General features: G+C 30.9%; 1 protein-coding gene across 3 annotated transcripts; it reads right to left on the bottom strand.

Annotated features, from left to right (window-relative positions):
- Positions 1 to 2,417: 2,417 nt before the first annotated feature.
- On the bottom strand, positions 2,418 to 8,109 carry LOC110651886 (homeobox protein knotted-1-like 1). 3 transcript variants are annotated; one of them, XM_021807355.2, is made up of 6 exons: positions 7,922 to 8,108; positions 6,986 to 7,489; positions 6,688 to 6,801; positions 6,308 to 6,452; positions 2,985 to 3,235; positions 2,418 to 2,782 (listed from the first exon to the last, which is right to left on the bottom strand). In XM_021807355.2, exons 2-6 carry the CDS (start codon positions 7,250 to 7,252, stop codon positions 2,591 to 2,593), a joined length of 969 nt encoding a protein of 322 aa, XP_021663047.1. In that variant the 5' UTR covers positions 7,253 to 7,489; positions 7,922 to 8,108; the 3' UTR covers positions 2,418 to 2,590. The 3 variants fall into 3 exon arrangements, with proteins under 3 accessions (XP_021663047.1, XP_021663046.1, XP_021663048.1); XM_021807354.2 differs by having other exon boundaries at positions 6,986 to 8,108; XM_021807356.2 differs by lacking the exon at positions 2,418 to 2,782 and adding an exon at positions 2,801 to 2,890 and having other exon boundaries at positions 6,986 to 8,109.
- Between the last annotated feature and the right edge of the window lie 16,839 nt (positions 8,110 to 24,948).

The raw sequence follows: 24,948 nt of genomic DNA on the forward strand, positions 1-24,948 counted from the left end.
TCTGTGTTTCAAAAACATTTCTTTCTGTCTAATTTTACTTTGATCAATAACGATAAATATCCATTTTTTTTAATTGCAGAACATTTCTCACTTTAAGTTGATCTTTATTACTCTTAACATCCATTAATGCGTATATTATAGACAGTAACACATGTTAGCTTCATCTTAGATTCCTCATCTTCTACACTTCCAAATTTGTCCTATTTCATACCTTATCTTATTAACTTCTACCTTCGCGATTATAACAAGAAAACTATTTAACTTTTGCGTATAGAAATCATATACTTCTATGCTATTAATTAATATATTTACGTCAATCTAACAAAATTACAGATAAATACAACTTAATTATTCACTCATAAATTTAATTATTATAATGCATTGATGTGTGAGAATAATAATAATATAAGATGTGAATGCGATAAATTATAAAATATTCTCAGAGCACTAAATCAACGCTTCTAACGCTTATAAAAAAATTTATTATTCTTAAAATATAAAAGTTGGACTATATATAATTATTATTGAAGATGCATATATACCAAGAACATCTAATAATTTCTCAATGGATGCCATATAGTTTTGTTGGACATCATTTCAAGAATAGCATAAAGCTTCCACATTAGCTTACGTCTGCTCATTACAAGAAGCAATCAGTTCATAAAGCCTTTACCTTGTGGAAAATTTTAGGTATAACGGTTATATTATGATCAAATATGTAGTTTATTTTATTTGATTTTCATTAAAATTAACATTAAAATTTAAAATTTCAAAATTTTATAAATGACTCAAACATCACTAATCAAAGTTTATAGATATCATATACATGACAAGATAAGAGATGAACAGTACAAGAGATGAAAAAAATTGAAGACGACTATTTTTTTTTTGGATTGTACACCTTTTGCATATAAAGCAAGCAGGCCATCTTATCCTATAATTTGTCTGTGCTTAAAACTCACTATCATATCCTTTTTTGTTTGTTTTCTGTCATAATTAGGAAAACAATGGAGCCAATATTGATGCCCAGTTGCCCACACTTGTTTCTTCAACTTGCTTATGGTGCTTAAAAAACCTACAAAAGGTTTTCCATACATTTCTTCTCTCTCTATTTTTTTTTTCTTATTTTTAAAAGAAAATTTATTGTGGAGGTTTCTGTTGTCTTATTCAATATACTAGAGAGTGATATTTGCAGAGAAATTATATTTTTATTTTCCCGTTCAAAATTCTTTTTTCCCAAGATATTTATGTATTTGATTATATATATAGCAGGAACTACTTGGAGCTTGGGGCCATGGCCCCTATAATTTTTTAAAATTAAAATTTTACCCATAATTTTATTATATTTTTTAAAAAATTGTTGTTTCTTCCTAAAATTTTTAAAATTGAAATTTTACCTGTAAATTTTAACATATATATTTTTTTAAAAAAAATTATTGTTTATCCCTTCAATATTTTATTTTATGTAAATTTTATTCATATTTTTTTATATTATTTAATTTTTTTTAGAAATTTATGTTATTTAATTTTGATCTCTACATATTTTATTTTCTTATTTAGTCTTTATATTTTTATTTTATGTAATTTTCTTTTAATATTTATTTTTCGCTCCAATCATAAATTTCTCTTTATATATATATATATATATAATTTCATTCTTGTTCCTATGAGAAGGTAAGGGACTTGAGGCGCATGAATAATTAGTATAGTCGCTATATATAAGGTGAAGAATGTGTTGATTGATATAATAAAAATTCTCCCGTGTAAACTTCTGCTTTCTCTATCCGTGTCCCCCTATTTTCTGGCTCATTCTTCCGTTTTCTCTTTCCAATTTCTTGCGATCCAAACAGATAGGGGCTCAATCAGAGTGTTTTTGGTCCACCATTTACCATTCTTTCGCCCCTGATTCTCTTATCTTCGTGTCTTATTCTGTTTACATTCTTGGGAAATAAATAGAATATCAAGAAACAAGAGAATTTTCCCCCCTACTGGAGCGTTCCATGATGACATTTTTATAAGCGGACGCTGATGAAATCATGAAGATTGAAATTTGTAATCCTATAGCCCAAAACAGTATCACTTGTTTATGAGCAAAAGCCCAAATTAACTTGCCTTGCTTTACTTGTTTTTTATCAGGATCCTAACAGGTAACACCATCAACAGAGAGGAGCCTCTTCTTTTAGGAATTTATCCAAAAGGTTTTGATTTGGAGAGAGGCCCAATTGATTAGGATATTTTCGGTTTTATCGGCTAATAGCCAGTTCCCCACACCCAGGCCAACCCTCCTTTTCAATCAGAGCAATCACAACACTTCACAATTATGTCAACTTCTTCCATAACGAAAGTAAACTGGAAAAACCCCACAGGTGCACGCTCAGGCTTGGCTCATTCTGGTGGAAAGTTGGGAACAAAGAAACTGACATAAAAATGAAACCAAATGATTATGGTAGCATATGACTTGTACGTAGTTAACTTTACATGTATGCATGTTCCACAAAAATATTACAAAAAAGAAAATTTTCAGATAAATTTGCTTTAATAATGTGAGTAGAAGATGAGGATAGTTTAATTAAAACCAAAAGATCAAATGTCAGTCCCCTGTAGCTCCACCTCCAGCATCAAAGTAGGAATGCCCTCCCATGCTGCTGCTGACACTATCCATAAGAGCAAATCTCATATCTTCAGATGGCTTCCAATGCCGCTTCCGCTGGTTGATGAACCAGTTGTTTATCTGTTTTTGATCTAGTCCAGTAATCTTTGATAACTTCGCTTTCTCCTCTTCCTGTATCATAATTCAATCTTTTCAGTGTTCAGCATTTCTTATTCAGTAGTCATTTGTTCAACTTACAAGCATCAACTCTACTTGTCCCTTTTGCTCATGGACATGGTCCTATCATGGTTGATCCTTGCAAAGTTCTAATCAGTTGTGGAAAGGAAACAAACAGAATTGTGAAAATTGGTAGAAAATGGTAACAAGTGTTCACCGTAGGATATGGCCATTTGTAATGATTACTCCACCAGTCCAAAAGAATCATCCTTGCATCCTCCGGTAGTTTGCCTTTCTTTCTTTTCTTTAAGAACTCCTTTCTCAAATTACTAAGATAGCCACTGTACTTGCGCAAGAGCATTCCTTTAAGGTCCTGATCATGAGAACGGCCACCAGAAGATTCTTGACTTTCTGATGCCTCAACCTCACCACAGCTCAACTCCTCCTCTGAAGTTCCTGCTGCTTCATCTGCAGGCAAACAAAAGAAAACATAAAAAGGATTAAATGGTAGTGCATAGTTACATTTTCCTTGGAAAATCCACAATACATTAAAACATACTCATATTCTAGACCCATAAAGAGCATGTTGATTTCCAAGTCCAAAGGCATGAATCTTTTAAAGTGAAGGGAATGGGCTACGAAATGTCATCTGTGGCAGAATCTATTAAAGGTTTTAAACTAAAAATGTGCAGAATATCATGGGGAACAGGTCAATTTTCAAGAAAATTATCATCCATGATATTGGATATACATTAGTAACATAGTAAAGTCTCAGGTTTCCTATCATCATGTGGCTGTCTTCTTTGTTTGTAATAGCATAAAATCTAGTTTCAATGCATATATACATAGCAGGCCCATGTGGTTGAAAACTTGGGAATGCATCAGGATATGATAATTAAATCACCCAAAATATAACCAAGCACAAAAGAAATAAGGCCAACATAGTAGTTATAACTTGATTGTGAATTTTTATTTATATACAAGAAAACAAGCATTCCTTATTTTTCTAAGTTCCTTCGATAAAAGATCATTTTCCCTTATTCATTACCTAGAGACATCATTAATTTGCCAAATTTTGTTCATCCTGGTCTCAAAGAAACACTATCACCACAACACAGACGCCAGATCCTGTAGATTTAAGTTTTGAGTTATTAACAAGTGGCATCTAAACTTCATCTTTAACTCCAAGGCCACCACTAGGTGTCCAGGTTGAAGCACACATCTATTAGTGCATAGTATTTCAATGCTCTCTAATGGGGTAAAACTTTGCATTGTCTATATTGGGACTTGTCCAATCATCACCATAGAAGCTCCATTAGAGAAAAAAAAATAGTACTACATAATAGATCGAAGACAGCGGTTGAAAACCACGGTCATATATGCTTAAACTATAGCCACAAATCAATAGTAACGGTTTAAAAACCGCTAAATCTACGTCCGTTGCCATAGCATAAAGCAACGACATAATTATATTTTAGCAATGAACAAAAATCGTTGTCTTGAATGGGTGTAAATCATTGTTATTCAACAGTTTTAGTAATAATTTTGTTAAATATTTTTATATAATTTGTTAATTAGTTTTGAACCGTTATAAAACTACTGCCTTGTATGCATAAAGGCAACAGTTTTATAATTGCTGAAAAAAATCTGTTGCCTTAAATCTAATATGCAGGTAGTGAACACTAATGAAGCAAATAATAGGACTAACAACGAGTAAAGGCAAGTTCTAATATAACAAGAAGGCAAAGTAAATTCTACAACTGAATGTAACCAAATAAATAAATAAATAAAACCTTCTATCTTCAACAAATGATATAGTAAAATTACATGCTGAAACAGCGTCCACCTCCGATTTCTAGGTACTGTTGCAAGCAGTCCTAAATGCATCTATGGATGTAAACACTGCTGCCTAAACTATGTAAGCTTTAGGGGCTATCTAAGTTCCTTAAAAAAATTGTTTGCATTCTAATAAAATTACAGCAGCAAAACTTTACATTGTACTTTGGCATAGTATAAGTGTAACTAACACAGCCCACTTCAACCAAAAGCCAATACTACTGCACCAGATGTACATAAACACAACACTTTCAATACGAAATTAACAACTGAAATTTTATTATAAGTACAACTGATAAAAAAATTAATCCACTTCCACTTCCACTTCCACTTCCACAGCATGTCCTTTAAGTAGCTACCATGAGTAAAAAGGTCAAACACTGAACGGAGTACCTTCTGTACACATGGTCCAGCCTTCAGCCAGAGCATTGCAAATTAAAAGTTATACAGTGGACATAAAGAATATATATATATATATATATATATATATATATATATATATATATTCCAATCAACTGTTCTTGAAATTTCAACAAGGCTATCATATTTCTACATCTAATTCTGAAGCAACAGCCAATCAGATTTCAAATCCAGTCTTATTGGAAGTGATATAATGTGGTGTTCTAAGAACTACCGCTGTTAATACTATTTCCCAAATGCAAGCCTTTTTATGGGGCACAGTCCCCAAAGAAAGGGTAAGAAAGAAAGTAGTTTCCTAAAGTCCAATTCTAGCCTTCCTGAAAAGGGAGTGAAACAATCAACCATTAAGCAAAGAATCAAGTGGCTGTCAGAAATTCATTCACAGTCTGCATATTGATTCTTAGTAGCTATCCAGTTGTAAATGAGATGGGCAAAAATACGATAAGTCAAAGATACCCTTCAAGAGGAATATCAAGCTAAATTCTCATTTGAATAAGCAAAAGCAAACTTCTTTGTCCACAAATTTATGCACCATACAGATAGGCAATACTTGCATTTCTGAGAACAATATATTAGAGTTTAATTAGCCTAACAATGCCCAAGTCCAAACTCTTTTGAGGCCGTCAAATATTGAGAAAAATTGAATATTTTATTTCAAATAAACTGAAAAATAGGTTAAGTACGATCCATGAATGATAAAGCTAACATCTTCAAACCACAAGTGCAACAAAGTAAAAATACTGGCTGACATAAGAATCATACATATACTAAGGGGGAAAAACAATTATACACATGGAGCCATCTAATAACCAGATTTCAATTGCAAAGCTACGGTGATTTGTATACACTGTAAGAGACTACTCAAGAAAAGGAAGCCAATCAAGCATGCCTAAACACTTGATGGAAAAAAAATTTAGTAATCTACATGCGTGCTTGAATATGAACATTTCAAACCTGAAATAAACAATGCATTGGGAGGGTAGAAAACAGGAAAGAAAATTTAGAAAATTATGTAGATGACATTGGCAATTGACAACTGAAAGATGTGGGGATGAGTATTTACTCAAGGGAATCCCAACTTTTCAACTCAAACATTAGAAATACTGTTCTTTTAACATGCACAGTGGGAAAAGATTGATCGAGCCCAGTGTACTTCTCCACTATTCAAGATAGCTGTTTTTATGCATAGAATTGAATACCATGACACGTTTAAACTTCTACCATAAAAGTGCAAGTTAAATACATGGAAACTAAATTAGAAAATGCACAGTGCAATAACTTTACCAGAGCCATAATCAAAGGTTTTTGTCAGTGTTCCTTTACAAAGATTACTCAGTTGTGATTCTATGTTGCTCAAGAATGTAGTCGCCTCATCGAACGGCCTTGATAGCTCCTCCTTGTATCTATGGAGTATCTCACAATATGATTCCTTGAAAAACAACAGCAGTTTTTAGGCCCTAGCTAATTGTTCCAAGAATATTACTATCAGACCTATTAGAACATAAATTACACTGAAAATAATTAATGTTCCATTTGGTCGAATTAAAAGGAAAGGGAAAGAAGAGATTAAAAGTAGAGTTTTCTTTTCATGAATTTTCTTGAGAACCAAACGCACGAAGAGAGTGGAATTAAAGACACTATGAAAATGAAACTTTGGCTTTCACCATGAACTCGTCGAGCTCTGGATCAGCTCCTATTTCGCTGCTGCAACTCTTGATTGAATAGTTCTCTCTGCCTATTTGTTCAAGAAGAGACGCCATTTCTGGTGGTGCACCAACCTTGAAAAAGCCACATAGAAACCAAGGAAAAACCTCAGATTTAACGCATACGTACAGTGTATTCTTGTGGGCTTTTTTTATTATTTTTTTCTGCTTTTAACCTTATTTTTCACTTTTTCAGAAGCAATATATAAAAAAAGCACTTTCAAAATGCTAACAATAGAAGAAAGATACAGCGAAAAACCTTTCGGCATTCTATGTAGGCAGACACTAGGTCTGGATAACGAGGGTGATTGGAGATCTGGGTCTTGTTTAGATCAACCATATGTGATTCAAAAACTTCAGCATGATTACCCGCTTGAAATTGAAGTAAATTACCAACTGAAGTGTAGAATTCGTGATTAGCAGTGGTAGTAGTCGTAGAAGCAGTGAAGTTTGAAGGGAAATTTTCAACTGTAACAATATCATCTGAACACCCTATAGTAGGATTAAGCCTATACAAATCCTCCATGGGTGTTGACACATGCAGAAGACGGTGCTAATAAGTATCAATCTTGAATTGAAACAGCAAAAGCTTGACTGATCTTGAAACGACCAGAACTTTTTCAAGAGAACTTTAACCTGGTGATCCAGCTGAGCAAGCCACTAAGATCAGCAATATCTTCGGGCATATCAAAAGACCCGAAACCAAAGTGAGTCGGGCAAATCTCTTCAAGCACGAAGACTTAAGAAGAGCCACCAAGAAGTACTGCAAGCCCAATAATCCACAGAGAGAGAGAGAGAGAGAGAGAGAGAGAGAGAGAGAATTGGACAGAAAAATACAGTTAGTACTGATCTTGTTTTCTTCGTCTTGCTGTTCTAAAGCTAGAAATAATACAATATAAGTATTAATGTATTAGGAATAAGATCGCAAGATCTTTGCCCTATGGGCCTTGTAACGCAAAAACTGCAGTTCAAAAAAAAAAAAAAAACGATCTAAGCTGTAAACGGTAAAACCAAGAAGAGAAGTGAGAAGTTTGATACGAAGTAGTAACAATAAAACACCATTAAAAAAAGCTTGGAGTTGAAGAAGAGTAGATGCAGAATAAAACCCAAGTGAGCTTTGAAAAACCCATTACTACAGACTCCAAGTCCTAATCGCATGAAGAAACCTGAACTAGATATTGGAAAAAGACCAGACCTTGCTTTCTTTTCCAAGAAGAGGGCTTAGATAAAGTGTACAGAGATAGATAGATAGAGAGAGCATGAAGAGGAAACAGGCACTGAAAAGTTTACACAGAGAGAGAGAGAGAGAGAGAGAGAGAGAGGCATTCAGCTATGTACTATGTATGTGCGTACGCACGTTCTTTACACGATGGAAAACAGTAGAATGAATAATGAACGGGTAGCGCGTATTTATAGTGGACTTGTGTTTTAACTGTGACATGACATTCTGCCAGGTTTCGGTGACCTATTGGCTGTTACTTTCTGAATAGTGGGTCCCTTGTTCCATTGCTGTGGGTCTCCCTCTTCCTTTCCTGCTGCCGTACCTTTATCACGTTCCTTCCCAGCTCCCACTCTCCTTTGCCTTGGCCCTTTCTCTCTGGTTAGCTTGACCTTTCCAATTTAGCCCTTGAATTTTCCTCATGACCGTGTAAGTCTTTAAATTTTTTTCCAAAATCAAATAAATCCATTACATTTAAAAAAAATAAATATTTTGTAATATTTTAAAAATGAATTTTTTTATTATTTTAAAAATAAATAAATCATTTAACTTATTAAAATTAGAGCTATAGACGGATTTTAGGTTTTAAATTGTACCAAAGTAATAAGAAAAGAATTAAATTAAATATTTTACTGCTTTAATTTAATTTTAATTTTTTACTAATAATCAAATTAACATTATATCAAATAAAAATTAAATTAAAAATTAAATTTATATATATATAAATTTTTTTATGACTTTTTTATATGTATTATATATTTTTAATATATATATATGAATTAAACTCCGCCTAAGTAGTTTGTGCTTAGCCGGTCCCAAGCCCGGATAAAGGAGGAGGGTTGCGGTAGGTGACAACCAGCGTAAAAATTTCGTCACACCCTATGATATGGATTCAAACGATATAAACATTGGGGCGTCCTCTACTAATGACGCGCTACATCGGAGCCCGGGTGTAGTGATAAATATGCAAGGGTGTAGGGCGTTCACCGAAAGCGACGCGCCATGCCGGCGCCCGGGTATGGTATTAAGTGAGCAAGGGTTCCCACATTATGGACGTGTGTGGGTAAAGAAGTTAGTCCATAGGACAGATAGTAGAACAAATAGTGGAACAGAACACAAGATAGACATAGAAAACAATAGAAGATATCATAGAAGGAGACCAATTAGGAAGGAGCAGGATAGGAGGAGGATCAGGGTTGGTACTTGGAATGTTGGATCACTTACAGGAAAATTAATGGAGCTTGTGGATACCTTGGAAAGGAGAAGGGTGAATATTGCTTGCATTCAGGAGACTAAATGGGTAGGAGAGAAAAGTAAGGAAGTGGGTAATTCAGGGTACAAACTGTGGTTTACCGGAAAGAAGAGAAATAAGAACGGAGTGGGTATAATCATAGACAGAACATTGAAAGACGCAGTAGTAGCTGTGAAAAGAGTAGGAGATAGAATTATACTAGTAAAGCTAGTACTAGAAGGAGAAATAATAAATATAGTTAGTGGTTATGCCTCACAAATAGGACTAGACAGTGAGAGTAAACAAAGATTTTGGGAAGATATGGATGATTTAATGCAAAGCATACCGAATGAAGAGAATGTTTTCATTGGTGGAGATTTGAATGGACATGTAGGAAGTGATAGGCAATGTTATGAGAATGTTCATGGAGGTTTTGGTTTTGACAGTCGAAATGAGGAGGGAAAAAACATCCTGGATTTTGCTATGGCATACGACCTAATACTAGCAAATACCTACTTTATAAAAAGAGAGTCACATTTAGTGACTTTCAAAAGTAGGCAACATAGAAGCCAAATCGACTTCCTCTTAACCAGGAAGACAAATAGAGCTCTATGCAAGGATTGCAAGGTCATTCCAGGAGAGGCTTTAACAAGTCAACATAGGTTGTTGGTCTTGGATGTCAAGTTTAGGAACAATTCAAGTAAGGTCAAAAGAAATAGTGTAGCTCGAACAAAGTGGTGGGAGTTTAAAGGAGTAAAGCAAGTGAAGTTCAAAAATGAACTTCTTGAGTCTGAAGTATGGAAGCTAGATATGGAGGCCAATGATATGTGGATACAGATGACATCAAAGATTAGAGAAGTAGCTAGAAAAGTACTTAAAGAGTCTAAAGGACATGGACCACCCTCAAAAGAGAGATGGTAGTGGAATGAGGAAGTACAAAAGGCAGTGAAGAGAAAAAGGGAATGGTATAAGAAATTACCTAAATGTGATAATAATGAGGCATATGAACAGTACAAGATAGCAAAGAAAGAGGCAAAAAAGACAGTTAGTCAAGCAAGAGCACAGACCTTTGAAAGTTATATGAGAAACTTAGAACTAAAGAAGGGGAGAAAGATATTTATAGATTAGCAAGGAGTAGAGAAAGGAAATGTCAAGATCTCAATCAAGTTAGGTGCATTAAGGATAAAGAAGGAAAAGTGTTGGTGAAAGTTGAGGACATTAAAGAAAGATGGAGAAATTATTTTAATGATCTCTTTAGTAATAGTCAAAATGGAAATAGCGTGAATATAGATTATAGAACAATAGAAAAGAATGTAAATTATACTAGAAGGATTAGATCTTTAGAAGTAAAGGAAGCACTTAAGAGAATGAAAGTGGGTAAAGCCTGTGGGCAGATGAAATACCAATTGAAGTGTGGAAGTATTTGGGAGATATGGGAGTGGCATGGTTAACTAAATTATTTAATAAGATTCTAAACTCAAAGAAAATGCCTGATTAATGGAGGAAGAGTATTTTAGTACCTATTTTTAAAAATAAGGGAGACATACAGAGTTGCTCAAACTATAGGCGAATTAAACTCATGAGCCATACTATGAAGTTGTGGGAGAGAGTTGTGGAGCATCGACTACGTCATGATACTTCTATCTCTCTCAATTAGGGGTGGCCACGGTTCAGGAACCGCCGGTATAGGTTTAGAGAAATATTGAACCTGAACCGAACCGCTAAGAGACGGTTTGAAGGGCGGTTCGTGAACCGCCGGTTTCGGTTTGAGCCCCGGTTTAAAACGGTTTAATAGGCGGTTTAGAGTTGGGCGGTTTGGAGCGGTTCAAGAGGCGGTTTAGGGCGGTTTGGGGGATGGTTTATGACGGTTTGATCAAAAAATGGGAGAAAAAAATTTGGTAAAATAAATATTTCAAAAAAAAAAAGAAGAAAATGATATTATTTGTATTTGTAATAAAAATTAATAAGAAATGTATAGAGTTAATTTAAAAAAATGATAGAAATTAAAAGAGATTAAATTAATTTTAGTTAAAAAAAAAAGGAAAAAGGGCTTGAACTTAATTTTGTAGAAATTAAGTTGCCTACGTATCCTCTTGGGGTTTAGAGGAATCAAAGCCCACGTAGTTCTCTTACCTTCTATTTAGAGTTAGATAACCCCCTTACCCTAATCACTTCCACAACCGCTTGATTCCGTTGTTGTTCCATCGGTTCCTATGTCATATAAATCTTCATTTCCTTCACGTGTGATCTCTTGTTGCCTTAAGGCTGCCTTAATCCAATCATCTAAACATGTTTGAGCTTCTAATGATTCAGGAACCATATTAGATCGTGTCTCATCTAATATACTACCACCTGCACTAAAAGCTTGTTCAACTGCAACTGTGGAGACTGGTGCTGCTAAAATTTGTTTAGCAATTAGTGCAAGGGTGGGAAAAGTATTTGCATGTCGACGCCACCAATCAAGTACTGGAAATTCTTTACCTGCACTATTATCACCAAACTCGAAAATAGTGGTTAAATAAATATCAAATTCAGAATTATTACCAAGGGATCCTCTAGGCCTTTTTTGCCTTTATAATAAGGCACGATCACCCATGCTTATTCTAGAGGTTGGCTCATTCTGAACTTGACTAGAAGGCTGAGATTGAGAAACTAATTGTTGACTAGAAAAACAAAATTCACTATATAAATCAAAAATTAATTTTCTAATTTCAACAATTATTGCATGAATATCAAAATCAATCTCATCATCAAGATTTAAACATGAATAATAAAGAGACAAATAATCATTTAAACCATCTAATTTACATCTAGGATCAAAAACACAAGCAACAAGATAAAGTGGATGAATATTTTTGAAATAATTTAACCATTTTTTTTTCATGCTAGAAATGCAATCTTTTAAATTAACATCATTTTCATGGTCTTGCAATGCCCCAATAATATTAAGACATTCAATCATAAATAAATGAGATGTAGGATAATAAACACCACTCAATGTATATGTAGCATCATTAAAAACTTTTAAAATATCCAAAAGTTTTGTACAAATGTCCCAATTTTGTGGATATAGTTGAACTTGTGGCACATTATTGCTAATAAATGTGCACAATAAATCTCTATATCCAAATGACTCGTTTAGTAATTCATATGTTGAATTCCAACGAGTGGGAACATCTCTTGGAAATCTTTTTGGTCTTTTATTATTTATTTTACAAAATTTAGCCCATTCTTTCATAATTTGAGGATGTCCCCATAAAAATGAAATTGCTTTTTTGATGGGAGAAATAAATTCATCTAGGGTTCTTAAATCATCTTGCACACACAAATTTAATACATGATATGCACACCTAATATGAAAAAATTTTCCCCCAAAATTGGGTTGGCAAATTTTTTTAAGGTCATTAATTGATGCAGAATTTGCAGCAGCATTATCAAAACCAATTGAAAAAATTTTATAAACTAATCTATATTCTTCTAAAATATTTTTAATCATTCTATAAATATTATCAGCAGTATGTCTCTCATCAAAAACACGAAATGCAATTATTCTTTTTTGCATGATCCAATCATCACTAATCCAATGACATGTTATGCCCATATATGAATGCATTTGCCAATGATCACTCCAAATATCACTACAAATAGAAACTTGTGCACTCATATTTAAAAAAATTTCTTGTAATTCTTTTTTTCCTTTTTTAAATAAAGAAAAAACACTTCGTTTCAAAGTATTTCTAGGAATACGTTTTGCATTAGGATTTAAAGCATTTTGACAATAATTAATAAAACCAAAATTTTCACCAAAATTAAATGATAAATGCTCAACACAAATCATTTTTGCTAATTCTTCTTTATTTTTTTGATCAGAATATTGAAATAAAGATTGAGATTTAGAATTTGTGTACCCGGATATTTGAGTTTGAGACTTATCATACCCAATTTTGGTCGGATGCTTTTGCTCCAAATGCCTATTGAATGTGCCATATCCACCTCCCATTTTGAACTTGTAGACTTGACCACAGTAATTGCAAATTACATCAAATGTATTTTCAGATCTTCATTTTTTTGTAAAGTGGACTTTGAAAATATCGGACGTGAGTGCTTTTTTTACTTCAACTTTCTCAGCTTGTTGATTTTGGCTTTCTTGAGTGTGGTGGAATAACTCTTGAACTTCAACATCATTATCATCATCCCCAATTTGCTCCATTATATTGTCTAAATCAACTGCAATAAGCTCATTTGGATTTGGGTATGTTGATTCACCAACCTTACTTTTCCCCTTGCTACTTGATGAACTTCCAAATCCACTACTTGCCATTTTCTCAAAAAAAAAAAAAGGAATGATACTATGATAAAATTTGAAAAAAAAAATAGTATAGAGATAACAAAAAATAGAAGGTACTAGAAATTTGAAAAAAAAAGTGTAGAAGATAAAAAAAAAAAATTAGAAATTTGCAAACAAAAAAATAGTGTAAAATTTTAAATTAAAAATTAGAGATAGTGAAAATTTTTATGAGTATATAAAAAAAAAGAGTAATAAAGAAAATATTAAATTTTAATGATAGTATAAAAAAATAATAATAGAGTTATGGAATAAAATAATAGGATATAAGAAATTTTTATGAGTGTAAAAAAAAATAAAGTGTAAAAATTTAGAGAATATTGAAAATTAAAGAGAGATTTGAGAATAATTGTGTAGAAAATTTGAGAGATTTGAGAGATTTGAGAGAATTTAAGAGTAGTGTGAATGAATTAAGTGGATGAATTGAGGCATTTATAGAGTTTTTATAAATTTTTTATTTCCAAAATTATCCTCAAAAAGTAATTATTTTTTTACTGTTATTAGGGACTAAAGGGTAATTTTACAATTAAAATAAAAAAAACAGTAACGGTAAATAATTTTACCATTTGAGATTAAAATAATAAAAATAATTGATTTTTAAATTTAATAAATGATTTTGAAATTTAATAAATGATTAAAAAAAAAAAGAAAGAAATGACATTGAATAGACGTTTGCAGGGGTAGGAGGCTGCTGTGGGTGGGCTGTGGCAGTGTGGGCAGTTGGCTGCAGTGCGGCACTGCCACTGCCACAGCAGTGTGTAATTTACTGTGTATGTTCTAATCGAACCGCCGGTTCGATTCGAGTTAAACTGACGGTTTTAATTCGAATCAAACCGACGGTTCAACGGTTTTGTAATATCTTGAACCTGAACCAAACCATGGAGGAACGATTTAGGTTCGGTTTTATAACGGTTTCGGTTTTGACCGGTTTCGGTCCGGGTTTGACCGGTCCGGTTTCGGTTCGGTTCCGGTTCCAAACCGGACCGTGGCCACCACTACTCTCAATCAATTTGGTTTCATGCCCGGTCGTTCAACTATGGAAGCAATCTTTCTCATTAGAAGCTTGATGGAGAAATATAGAGATGGAAAGAAAGATCTACACATGGTTTTTATTGATTTGGAGAAGGCTTATGATAGTGTTCCAAGAGAGGTCTTATGGAATGTGTTAGAACAAAAGAGGGTATCTATTAGATACATACAAGTATTGAAAGATATGTATGAAGGAGCAACTACTATTGTGCGCACAGTGGGAGGGGACACAAGAGATTTTCCGATCTCAATTGGATTACACCAAGGATCAGCCATAAGCCCTTACCTTTTCACATTAGTTTTAGATGAACTGACGAAACATATACAAGAGAGTATTCCTTGGTGCATGATGTTTGCGGATGATATTGTTCTGATAGATGAGACACAACAAGGAGTCAATAGGAAGCTAGAACTTTGGAGAAGTACTCTAGAGTCAAAGGGTTTTAAGTTAAGTAGAACGAAGACAAAATACATGCATTGCAAGTTCAGTGAAGGCCAAACTGGTGATAGGGAAGGAGTTAGTTTGAATGGAGTGGTACTGTCCCAAAGTAATCACTTTAAATATCTAGGCTCAGTCCTTCAAGTAGATGGGGGATGTGAGGAGGATGTTAGTCATAGGATTAAAGTCGGATGGTTGAAGTGGAGACGTGCCACGGGAGTATTATGTGATCGTAAGATTCCCAATAAATTAAAAGGAAAATTTTACCGTACAGCCATACGACCGGCTATGTTATATGATAGTGAGTGTTGGGCACTGAAAGAGTCGTATGCATCTAAGATAAGAGTTGCAGAGATGAGAATGTTAAGATGGATGAGCGGCCATACTAGACTAGATAAAGTCCGTAATGAAAGTATTAGAAAAAAGGTAGGAGTGGTGCCAATTGAAGATAAGTTGAGAGAAGAGAGATTGAGGTAGTTTGGTCATGTGAAGCGTAGACATACGGAGGCTCCAGTTAGACAAGTAGAGCACATTAGGTTAGAGGATAGAAAGAAAAAAAGGGGTAGACCTAAATTGACTTGGAGGAAAGTAGTATAACATGACTTAGAAGTATTACACATTTCTGAGGATTTAATCCAAAATCGTTCAGAGTGGAAAAAGCAAATCCATATAGCCGACCCCAAATTTTTGGGATAAAGGCTTAGTTGAGTTGAGTTTGTATATATATATGAATTAAATATAATTTAATATTATATTTCTTTTATTTACCTCTTTTAATAATTTTTATTATAAATATATTAAATTACCTTATTATTCTTAATCAAAAGTGCACTATTATATTCTATATGCGTAATTTATAATTATATTTATATTTTATAATTAAAAATTATATAATTAATAAATAATTAAAAAATATATTATATGATATATTTGTACCATTATATTATTAATATACTTAATTTAAAATATATTATATGATATACTTTTATCATTATATTATTAATATACTTAATTTAAAAATATATGCGTATTTTATATTTAAAAATTATATAATGTAAAAATAATTAAAAGATATATTATATGACATATTATATATTAATAATCTACTTCAAAAATTAAATATTAATTTAAATATAATTTTTTATAAAAATAATTATATAAAATTATTTCAATAATTGAAAATCGATAATCGAAACAACAAAGTATCAAATCATAATAAAAACAATAAAGAATCAAACAAAAAATTGTATGAAAATTTTTGTTTAGGTCCAATTTACAGGCGAACCTCAAACCAAAATCAAAACCGCCCACTCATATTAAAAATAGATCAAAATAAATTGTACTATAACTTGTCTCAAATTTAAATCCGCAAAAAATTGTACATGGAAATCTTTTTTGTGCATAAAGTTCTCATATGTTATCCGATCTGTAACATCCTAATAAATGTATGCTATAGCTTTGAATCAGATTGATAAGTTATTTTTTATTAAATAGTTTAATAAGTTTTTATAAAAAAATTATGATGAAAATAAAAAACTTATAAAAAGTTTCTTAAATCATTTAGTAAATAATATTTTATCAATATATTCTAAGATGTAAATAACTATCGGAATGTTGCAAATCAAATATATGACGAGAAAACTGTGTTCTCAAAATTTTCGTACTCTCAATAACTAAATTTATATATGATATAAATTTTAACCTTTTTTTATTTATTTCTAAAAAGTAAATGACTTATTTAAATTATTTTTAAAATTTGAAGGATTTTTTTTTTTAATTTAAAGAGTTTTTTGGGTTTCTAAAAATTTATGGATCAAAATAGGTTTTTCTTTTTTACACACCATGTTTTGGTATTTGGATTTTTTTTTTTCTCCTAAACTTTTTGCTCAAATTTTCCAGCATTTAAGCTTCCCTTTGAAATCTTAGTATAGATATTAAAAAATATTATTTTTTATAATGCTAAAAAACAATTGAAAAATAATTTTTAATTTTTTATAATTAAAATATATTAAATTTAATTTTAAATTAATTTAATTAAAATATTTTTTAATAGTGGCTCCAACAATAATATTAAATAGGCCCCAAACTGTTTTTTAACATTCAAGATAATTATAACGTTTTTGGTACAATTGGCTATTGCATTAAATTAAATGATCCAATAATTTTTTTTTTTCAAAAAATCCAATAATCTAAATAATATTACGATTTAGAATCATATTTTACTTTTACAGTTACTTAGAGGTCTTCAATTAAAAATTTTCATTTAATAATAATAAATTTTTATAATAATTTATAATATATATTAAATATAAATAAGAGCACAAATTTATGAATTAATAAAAGTATTATTATGAATTTATATTATAAAAATATTAATATAAATTAAAATTTTATTATAAATACTATTTTAAGACATTTATAATAATATTAATTATTTAAAATACTATAGAAATGGCACCAGGAAAATAAATCTATAATATAGAAAAAGATTTTTTTAATTAAAATATTTAATAAAAGTAATGTATTTTCTCTTTTTTAATATTTTAAAAAAAAATTTTGCCCTTTTTCTATAACACACTAAAATGAAATAAATTTTTAATTAATAATTTTATATGTAAAAGAATATTAAAAAGTATTTATAATATTCTCTTGTTGTTTCTTACACAAGTAATATTACAATGCAATCGCGAATGTAAGCATTAGCTTTGATTTATTTTAATCATTTAAATTGTGATTACCAATTTAATATATATATATATATATATATATATATATATAATATTATTCCAATTGTATCTATTTAATATTTCTATTATTTATATTAAATGTGAATTCAATATTTAATATTATATATTTAAAAGTTTGATAAATATTATTCAATTTTAGCAATAAAATTAATAAAAAATAATTAAACTAATCAATTGATAAATTATTTAAATATTTTTATTCATATATTGTCAATTTTAGCTAATTTATTCATTTTATTAATCTATTCAATAATTTTAACATTTTCATTAATTTTAAAAAATTTCCTATTGATAAAAACCATAATAATTGAATAATACATCTAACATATATTGTCATCATAATTTTAATTTTTTCTCTCTATTTTTATTACACTTTAATTTACATCTTCCCATCATTTTATTTCGTATTTAAAACTACCTAACAAATGAAAAAAATTCAAATGTTTACATATAAAATATATATTAATAAATAATATAATTAAAATAAATATAATTATAACTTTCAAAATAATAAATATTTGTTTCAGTAAAATAATATTTTTATTTGAAAATAATTTCTAAAATAAAAAAATAATTGATTAATATTAATAATATTAATAAATTATTTTTATAAATTAAATCACCTAATTGATAAAATTAAAATTAATGTGAAAATTTGAGGCTAAATTGATAAAATTAAAAAATTTTTTTATAATTGAAAAAATTTTAAAGATTATCCTAATATAATTAAATTAAATGAAATCATGACGGAAGATATTATTTGGTCATAAAAATTATAAAAAGTGAAGAATTTTATTCTATAATTTTTTAAAAAAATAATTATTTAAAAAATTTATTAATTGAAACTTTGCTAATATTCCTAATTTTAATTTAATTTCAATTACATTAATACCATACAATACATATTCTATAAAAAGAAATGTTTTTTTAACTTGTAGCATAAAAGTTAAAGCTTACCAATAAATCGTTGTACAATTAATATTTTACATTTTTTTATAATTTTTGTAATTTACTTTTATTATTTTAATATTAACTTTCTTTAATTTGTCAGCTGCCAACACTATCAATTTTTATAATTTTATAATCTAATTTTTAATAAATTAAAAAAATCATTCGATTCGGGATATATAAATTTATTAAATATCTTATTATAAGTGAAATAATATAATTTATATATTGGGTAATCATTCTTGCATCTTTCTAATTATCAGTTTTTCTAATAGTATATATATTCAAATTATATGAAACTAAATATATTAATTTATATAAAAAATATAAATTAAAACTGAAAATACTAATTAAAATTAAAATTTTAATTTTAAATTAATTGATTTAGTTGTATAAATTCTGTTCGCCATTCAACTCACATAATATATAATTAAAAATTTTTTTCGTATAATTCTATAGTACTCAAAGACGTAGAAGAATTAATTAAAACAATATGTATAAAAATTATTTTAAATAGTTATCTACCAATTACATTAGTTAAATCCTAATATTAATTATTAAAAACTTTTGTGGTATTTAAATTAAAGGAATTAAATTTAGTATTTAATTATATTTTATAAATAAAATAATTAGATTATATAAACTATTTGATATACATACAACATACACACTTTAAAAGATAATAATTATTAAAGGAAAATAATTATCTTTCACTGTATAATTTATTAATTTTTATTCAAATCTCACTTGAATAAGAAATATATATTTATCAAACAATGTTAAAAATAAGAAATTCAAATAAATTTTTTTGGTAAATTATTTTTTACCCTTTGATATTAATTAGTAAATACTAGTAGATTTTTATTATTTAAAAATTAAATTAATTATTATTTGACATTTGATTCAATGATGTTTTAGTCACTTTATCTGTTTTCCTATCAATTAATCTTTAAAAAACTATTTTAAATATAGTTACTCGTTTATTAACTTAAGTTCGAGTCTCTACTCTCTTAATTCTTTTTAAAAAAATTTAAAATGTATGTGAAATTTCAAAATATCTATTAACATTTTTTTTCCTTTGTTTTTAAAACTTTTTTTTTTTTGAAAAAATAGAAAGGGAAATTAGAAAAAAAAAGTGTGAAAATTTTTTTTCAAGCAATATATTTTTTTTTGTTAGTGATATTTTTGAAATTTCAAATATATTTGATATAACACTCTGACTTCGTTTAATAGATATAGAATCTTTTACCACTTATACTAATTCTGTTAATAAGTATTATGAACTTTTAATTGGCTTTTTAATGATTGATTGAAGACAAAAAATGATGAATGATTAAGTGAAAATCAAATATCAGGAATCAATTAATTTAATCTTTTAAATACAAGTAATCTACTAATAATTATGAGCTAACCTCATATAACAAATAGTAATTCACCTATCATTTTTTAGTAATTTTCTTCTTCTTCATTTTCATCTAATAATATTTCCCAATTTATATAAATAAAAAATATTTTAAAAGATATTTCATTCGTTAACATTTGAAAAATTCACATTCAAAAATTAATTATATATATTTTTACAATAAAAATAAAAATCAAACTTTAAATCTAGTATTTAATTTAATTAGTTTAAAGACCTAGCTAATTGAATTCTCTTAAACGTAAATAGAATACAAATTCGAAATATAAAAGTCTTGCATTATTACATTTATATAAACAAATTAAAATACAAAAAATGGAATAATTTTCTTGATTTAAATAATCTAATCATGTAACAAAATATTTTATTTGGCTAATTAATGAAAATAAATTACACGCTATATTCTATTCAATTACGTACTATATATTTAAATTGATAAAAAAAAAGGTTGCATATATGTATTTATATCGATATTTATGAGTTAAAAATGTGTATTATTATCACACACTATAATATACAAGGGATCTCTTTACTTGAGGTGGTAGCATTTTTAAAATGGTAGGTAGGGGTGGCTGTCACTTTTCTCTTATTACTATTCCACCTCAAAATTTGTTGGGAAGAAGGCGCTAAATTTTTCAACGATTCGTTGTTTTCTTTTGTACCCCACAAATGCAATCACTGTTTTCCCCATCTATTTTCCTTTTTTTTTTTTTCCTGTTGCTAATTAATTTGCCCTTCTCAAGTCGTATGAAAGCTAGCCAAGCAAGCCCCTAATAAATATGGGATGATAGGGAGTCGAGTATTTTTAAGTATTTTGATATGCTCAAAATATATTAAAATGAATTTAAATTATTTAAGTTTGAGATTTAAAAAATTATATTAATATTGAGTCTTGGTGGAATTCAAATTCTATAAATAATGCAACGTTATATTTATTAAAATTTATTATACATGCTTATTTATTTTTAAATTTGTGTTGTGAATTGGCAATACATATAAAAATAAATAATATTATATCGAAAATCTTGCAATATTAAATGAAAAAAATATAATTTTATGTTAAACTCAACTCAACTCAACTCAACTTAACTAAGCCTTTATCCCAAAAATTTGGGATCGACTACATGGATTCGTTTTCTCCACTCTAAACGATTTTGGGTTAAATCCTCAGAAATGTGTAATGCTTCTAGGTCATGTTGTACTATTCTCCTCCAAGTCAATTTAGGTCTACCCCTTTTTTTCTTTCTATCCTCTAACCTAATGTGCTCTTCTTGTCTAACTGGAGCCTCTGTATTTCTACGCTTCACATGACCAAACCAACTCAATCTCCCTTCTCTCAACTTATCTTCAATTGACACCACTCCTACCTTTTCTCTAATACTCTCATTACGGACTTTATCTAATCTAGTATGTCCGCTCATCCACCTTAACATTCTCATATCTGTAACTCTTATCTTAGACGCACACGACTCTTTCAGTGCCCAACACTCACTACCATATAATATAGCCGGTCGTATGGCTGTACGGTAAAATTTTCCTTTCAACTTATTGGGAATTTTACGATCACATAAAACTTCCATGGCACGTCTCCACTTCAACCATCCGGCTTTAATCCTATGACTAACATCTTCCTCACATCCTCCATCTACTTGAAGGACTGAGCCTAGATATTTAAAGTGATTACTTTGGGACAGTACCACTCCATTCAAACTAACTCCTTCCCTATCACCAGTTTGGCCTTCACTGAACTTGCAATGCATGTATTCTGTCTTCGTTCTACTTAACTTAAGACCCTTTGACTCTAGAGCACTTCTCCAAAGCTCTAGCTTTCTATTGACTCCTTCTCGTGTCTCATCTATCAGAACAATATCATTCGCAAACATCATACACCAAGGAATACTCTCTTGTATATGTTTCGTCAATTCATCTAAAACTAATATAAAAAGGTAAGGGCTTATGGCTGATCCTTGGTGTAATCCAATTGAGATCAAAAAATCTCTTGTGTCCCCTCCCACTATGCGCACAATAGTAGTTGCTCCTTCATACATATCTTTCAACACTTGTATGTACCTAATAGATACCCTCTTTTGTTCTAACACATTCCATAAGACATCTCTTGGAACACTATCATAAGCCTTCTCCAAATCAATAAAAACCATGTGCAGATCTTTCTTCACATCTCTATATTTCTCCATCAAGCTTCTAATGAGAAAAATCGCTTCCATATAATTAATAATTAATAATTATATTTAATGAATCTTAATAAGTATAATATTGTACTTAGTAGATGTCACGACCCAACCTATGGGCCGGACCGAAACTAGGACCTGGGCTAGTCTAAAGCCCTCGAGGCCCGTAGTAAGCCTAACTATTCCTTAACCCAACTCTAAGGCCCATTTGGACCCAATTTTAAGAATTCAACCAGACAGAGTTTAGCCATAAAATGGACCTTTCAACGGGGAGTTTTTGACTCACCCGACCTGTAAACACAATATATAATCAATTGGGGAGCTCAGCTCACCCTCCACATACTCAATGTCATAAAAATAAATGGAAGTTCAGCTCCCTCATCCAGTCCATCAAACATGCATATAATAATACGTTTACAGGTCCAACATGATAATTATATTACAGACCCAAATCAAATAAATACTTCTAACACATGCGAAAATTTTAAGAGTTAACAGGTTTATACAAACATTAATAAATGACTTGCGAGGGAGAAAAGCAGGTTAACCTCAAAAATATCCTCCTGTGGCCTGGAAAAATATTGAACAGGAGTGAACATTCGACTCAGAGAATAAAATATCAATTTTAACCATAATCTTTATAGCTATCTAAACTAATGTACCTTGTAGAGTGAAATGCAACATCAGCAATATTTTCACATCGTAACAGCAAAAAGGTAATTTGGAGCACTCACGCACCTAGTAATGTCAAATCATAAATATATGGGAGTTGATCCCCTATACAGCTCTCTTAAATCCAACCTGTGCCAGCAAAGAACTCAAGCCAGACTTTCACTTAATAAACCAAATCGGGATCCAGCGAAGAACTCAAGCCGTGACTACACAAAGGACCGGGTCCCAGCAAAGATCTCAAGCCGTGTCTACCCATCCTATCCATAGCCAACACCACATCACACGCACGCCAACGCACGCACACTGCTCCAAATTACCACAGCAACATACATGGCACTTTAACAGTTGTGAATGCAACATAAAACGTGCCTAGAGTTTAACTACATATAAGTGATGTATGGGCATGCTTGAACATATAATAATATCAAAACTACAATTAAAATTAATATTTTACTCACAGACTTGACAGCAATCACTGTGGTGGCTGGGCGGAGGAAGAAGGCTGTCTCGACTCACCTGACAATTTTATTATAATCATTTAATAAATTTGACTCAATACAAACTAAGAAAAAGACCAAAGGCGTCCTAAGTCATGCCGAAAATCCAGCAGAGTCTCTCCTATACCTAGGACCTACCCAACTTGCAAATGGGTTTAAAACACACTTCTATATTCGCATACCATACACCCACAACTCAATCATATCACACAGCCCCTCCTGGGCTCATCCAAACAGTCATCAATCACACGATGTAAAATTACAGTTTAGTCCTATAATTGACCCTTTTTGTAAAAACTATCCAAATAAACTCTAAAAATTTTAAAACTTTGCCTCGCTGTCCTTAGCAATATTACTAGGCTATTACAAAAAGAATCATAATTTTTTGAGCTACCACGAATATTTTATGGATTTTTAATCCCATTTAAGCACTAGAAAATTACAAAAAAGTAAGGTTCGGGTTTACCTATGCTGATTCCGATCTCTGGAATGCCCTCGGGGCATCTGACAAAGGTGGGGTAGCCAAAATCCCGATCCAATTCGAAGACTTTTTCGGTAGCCGGTCTGTCTGGCCAGAAATTCATAGACCCAGACAACTATCGAGTTTCCGCGAATTAAAGGTACCTACACGAAGCCCACAACATGGGGGTTAGTACATAAATTTTATGAAATCTTTTAAGCTCATTTAATACTCGAAAAAACACTACAAAATTTCATGGGACCCACTAAAAAATTGTGTCGGAAAATTTCGAAATTTATATTGCCGCGAAGCTCTCGACGAATGGAGCGCTTTGGTACTCTTGGTTTTCTTGTGGGGTTCACGGTTTGCAAGAAATCTAGCCCAAAAGTCAAAATGGGCTAAAACTTTCCGGACAAAAATTGGACAAACCGCTCGATGGATTTTGGTGTTCTTGGTGTCTATGGAAAGCTCTCGAGGTGTAGATAGGTTTAGACACAGGACCCGGCCCAATCGGTAGCCAAATCAGCCGGATTTCAATCGGGAAGACAAAGCGGTGCGCTGTGTGTCGCATCACTTCGCGCGACGTTTCCCGGCGTTCCAGGCGGCAGTTGACGGTGGGAGGAGGCTGGGGTGGTACGCCTGCGAGGTGGGGAGGCGGCCGGCCGGCGAGGGGAGGTGAGAGGAGAGAGAAAATGGAAGAGAAAGAGAGAGAGCGATGTGACGCGGGAAGAAAAAGAAGAAGGAGAAGGAGCCGGCCCGATTCGACCGGTCTGATCGGGTCCAGTTAGATTAGTCCGGTTCGATTCAGGATACAAAATTTTAAATTTTTACTCTACCTTGGGACCAAAAATGAGGTCTAAAAATTTCGAAAAAAATTTAGAAAACTCAAAAAAATTCGTAGACTCCAAATATATTTTTAGTTTTGTCACGTGGTCTTTAAATTAATTCTTAAAAATCATCAAAGTTTAATTTTTTCGGAAAATCAAACCCAATTTCTAAAATCCAAAAAATTTCAAATAATTTCCT

Source organism: Hevea brasiliensis, chromosome 5 (genome assembly GCF_030052815.1).
Source record: "Hevea brasiliensis isolate MT/VB/25A 57/8 chromosome 5, ASM3005281v1, whole genome shotgun sequence".
NCBI lineage: Eukaryota > Viridiplantae > Streptophyta > Magnoliopsida > Malpighiales > Euphorbiaceae > Hevea > Hevea brasiliensis.

Bases quoted from the DNA above. Each gene is read 5' to 3' on its own strand.
- LOC110651886 (XM_021807355.2), bottom strand. From the start codon at position 7,252: ATGGAGGATTTGTATAGGCTTAATCCTACTATAGGGTGTTCAGATGAT. The intron at 6,802-6,985 runs GTTTTTCGCTGT...GGCTTTTTCAAG, and splicing joins CCTACATAGAATGCCGAAAG to GTTGGTGCACCACCAGAAAT. The intron at 3,236-6,307 runs GTAAAGTTATTG...GTTTGCCTGCAG, and splicing joins AACCTTTGATTATGGCTCTG to ATGAAGCAGCAGGAACTTCA.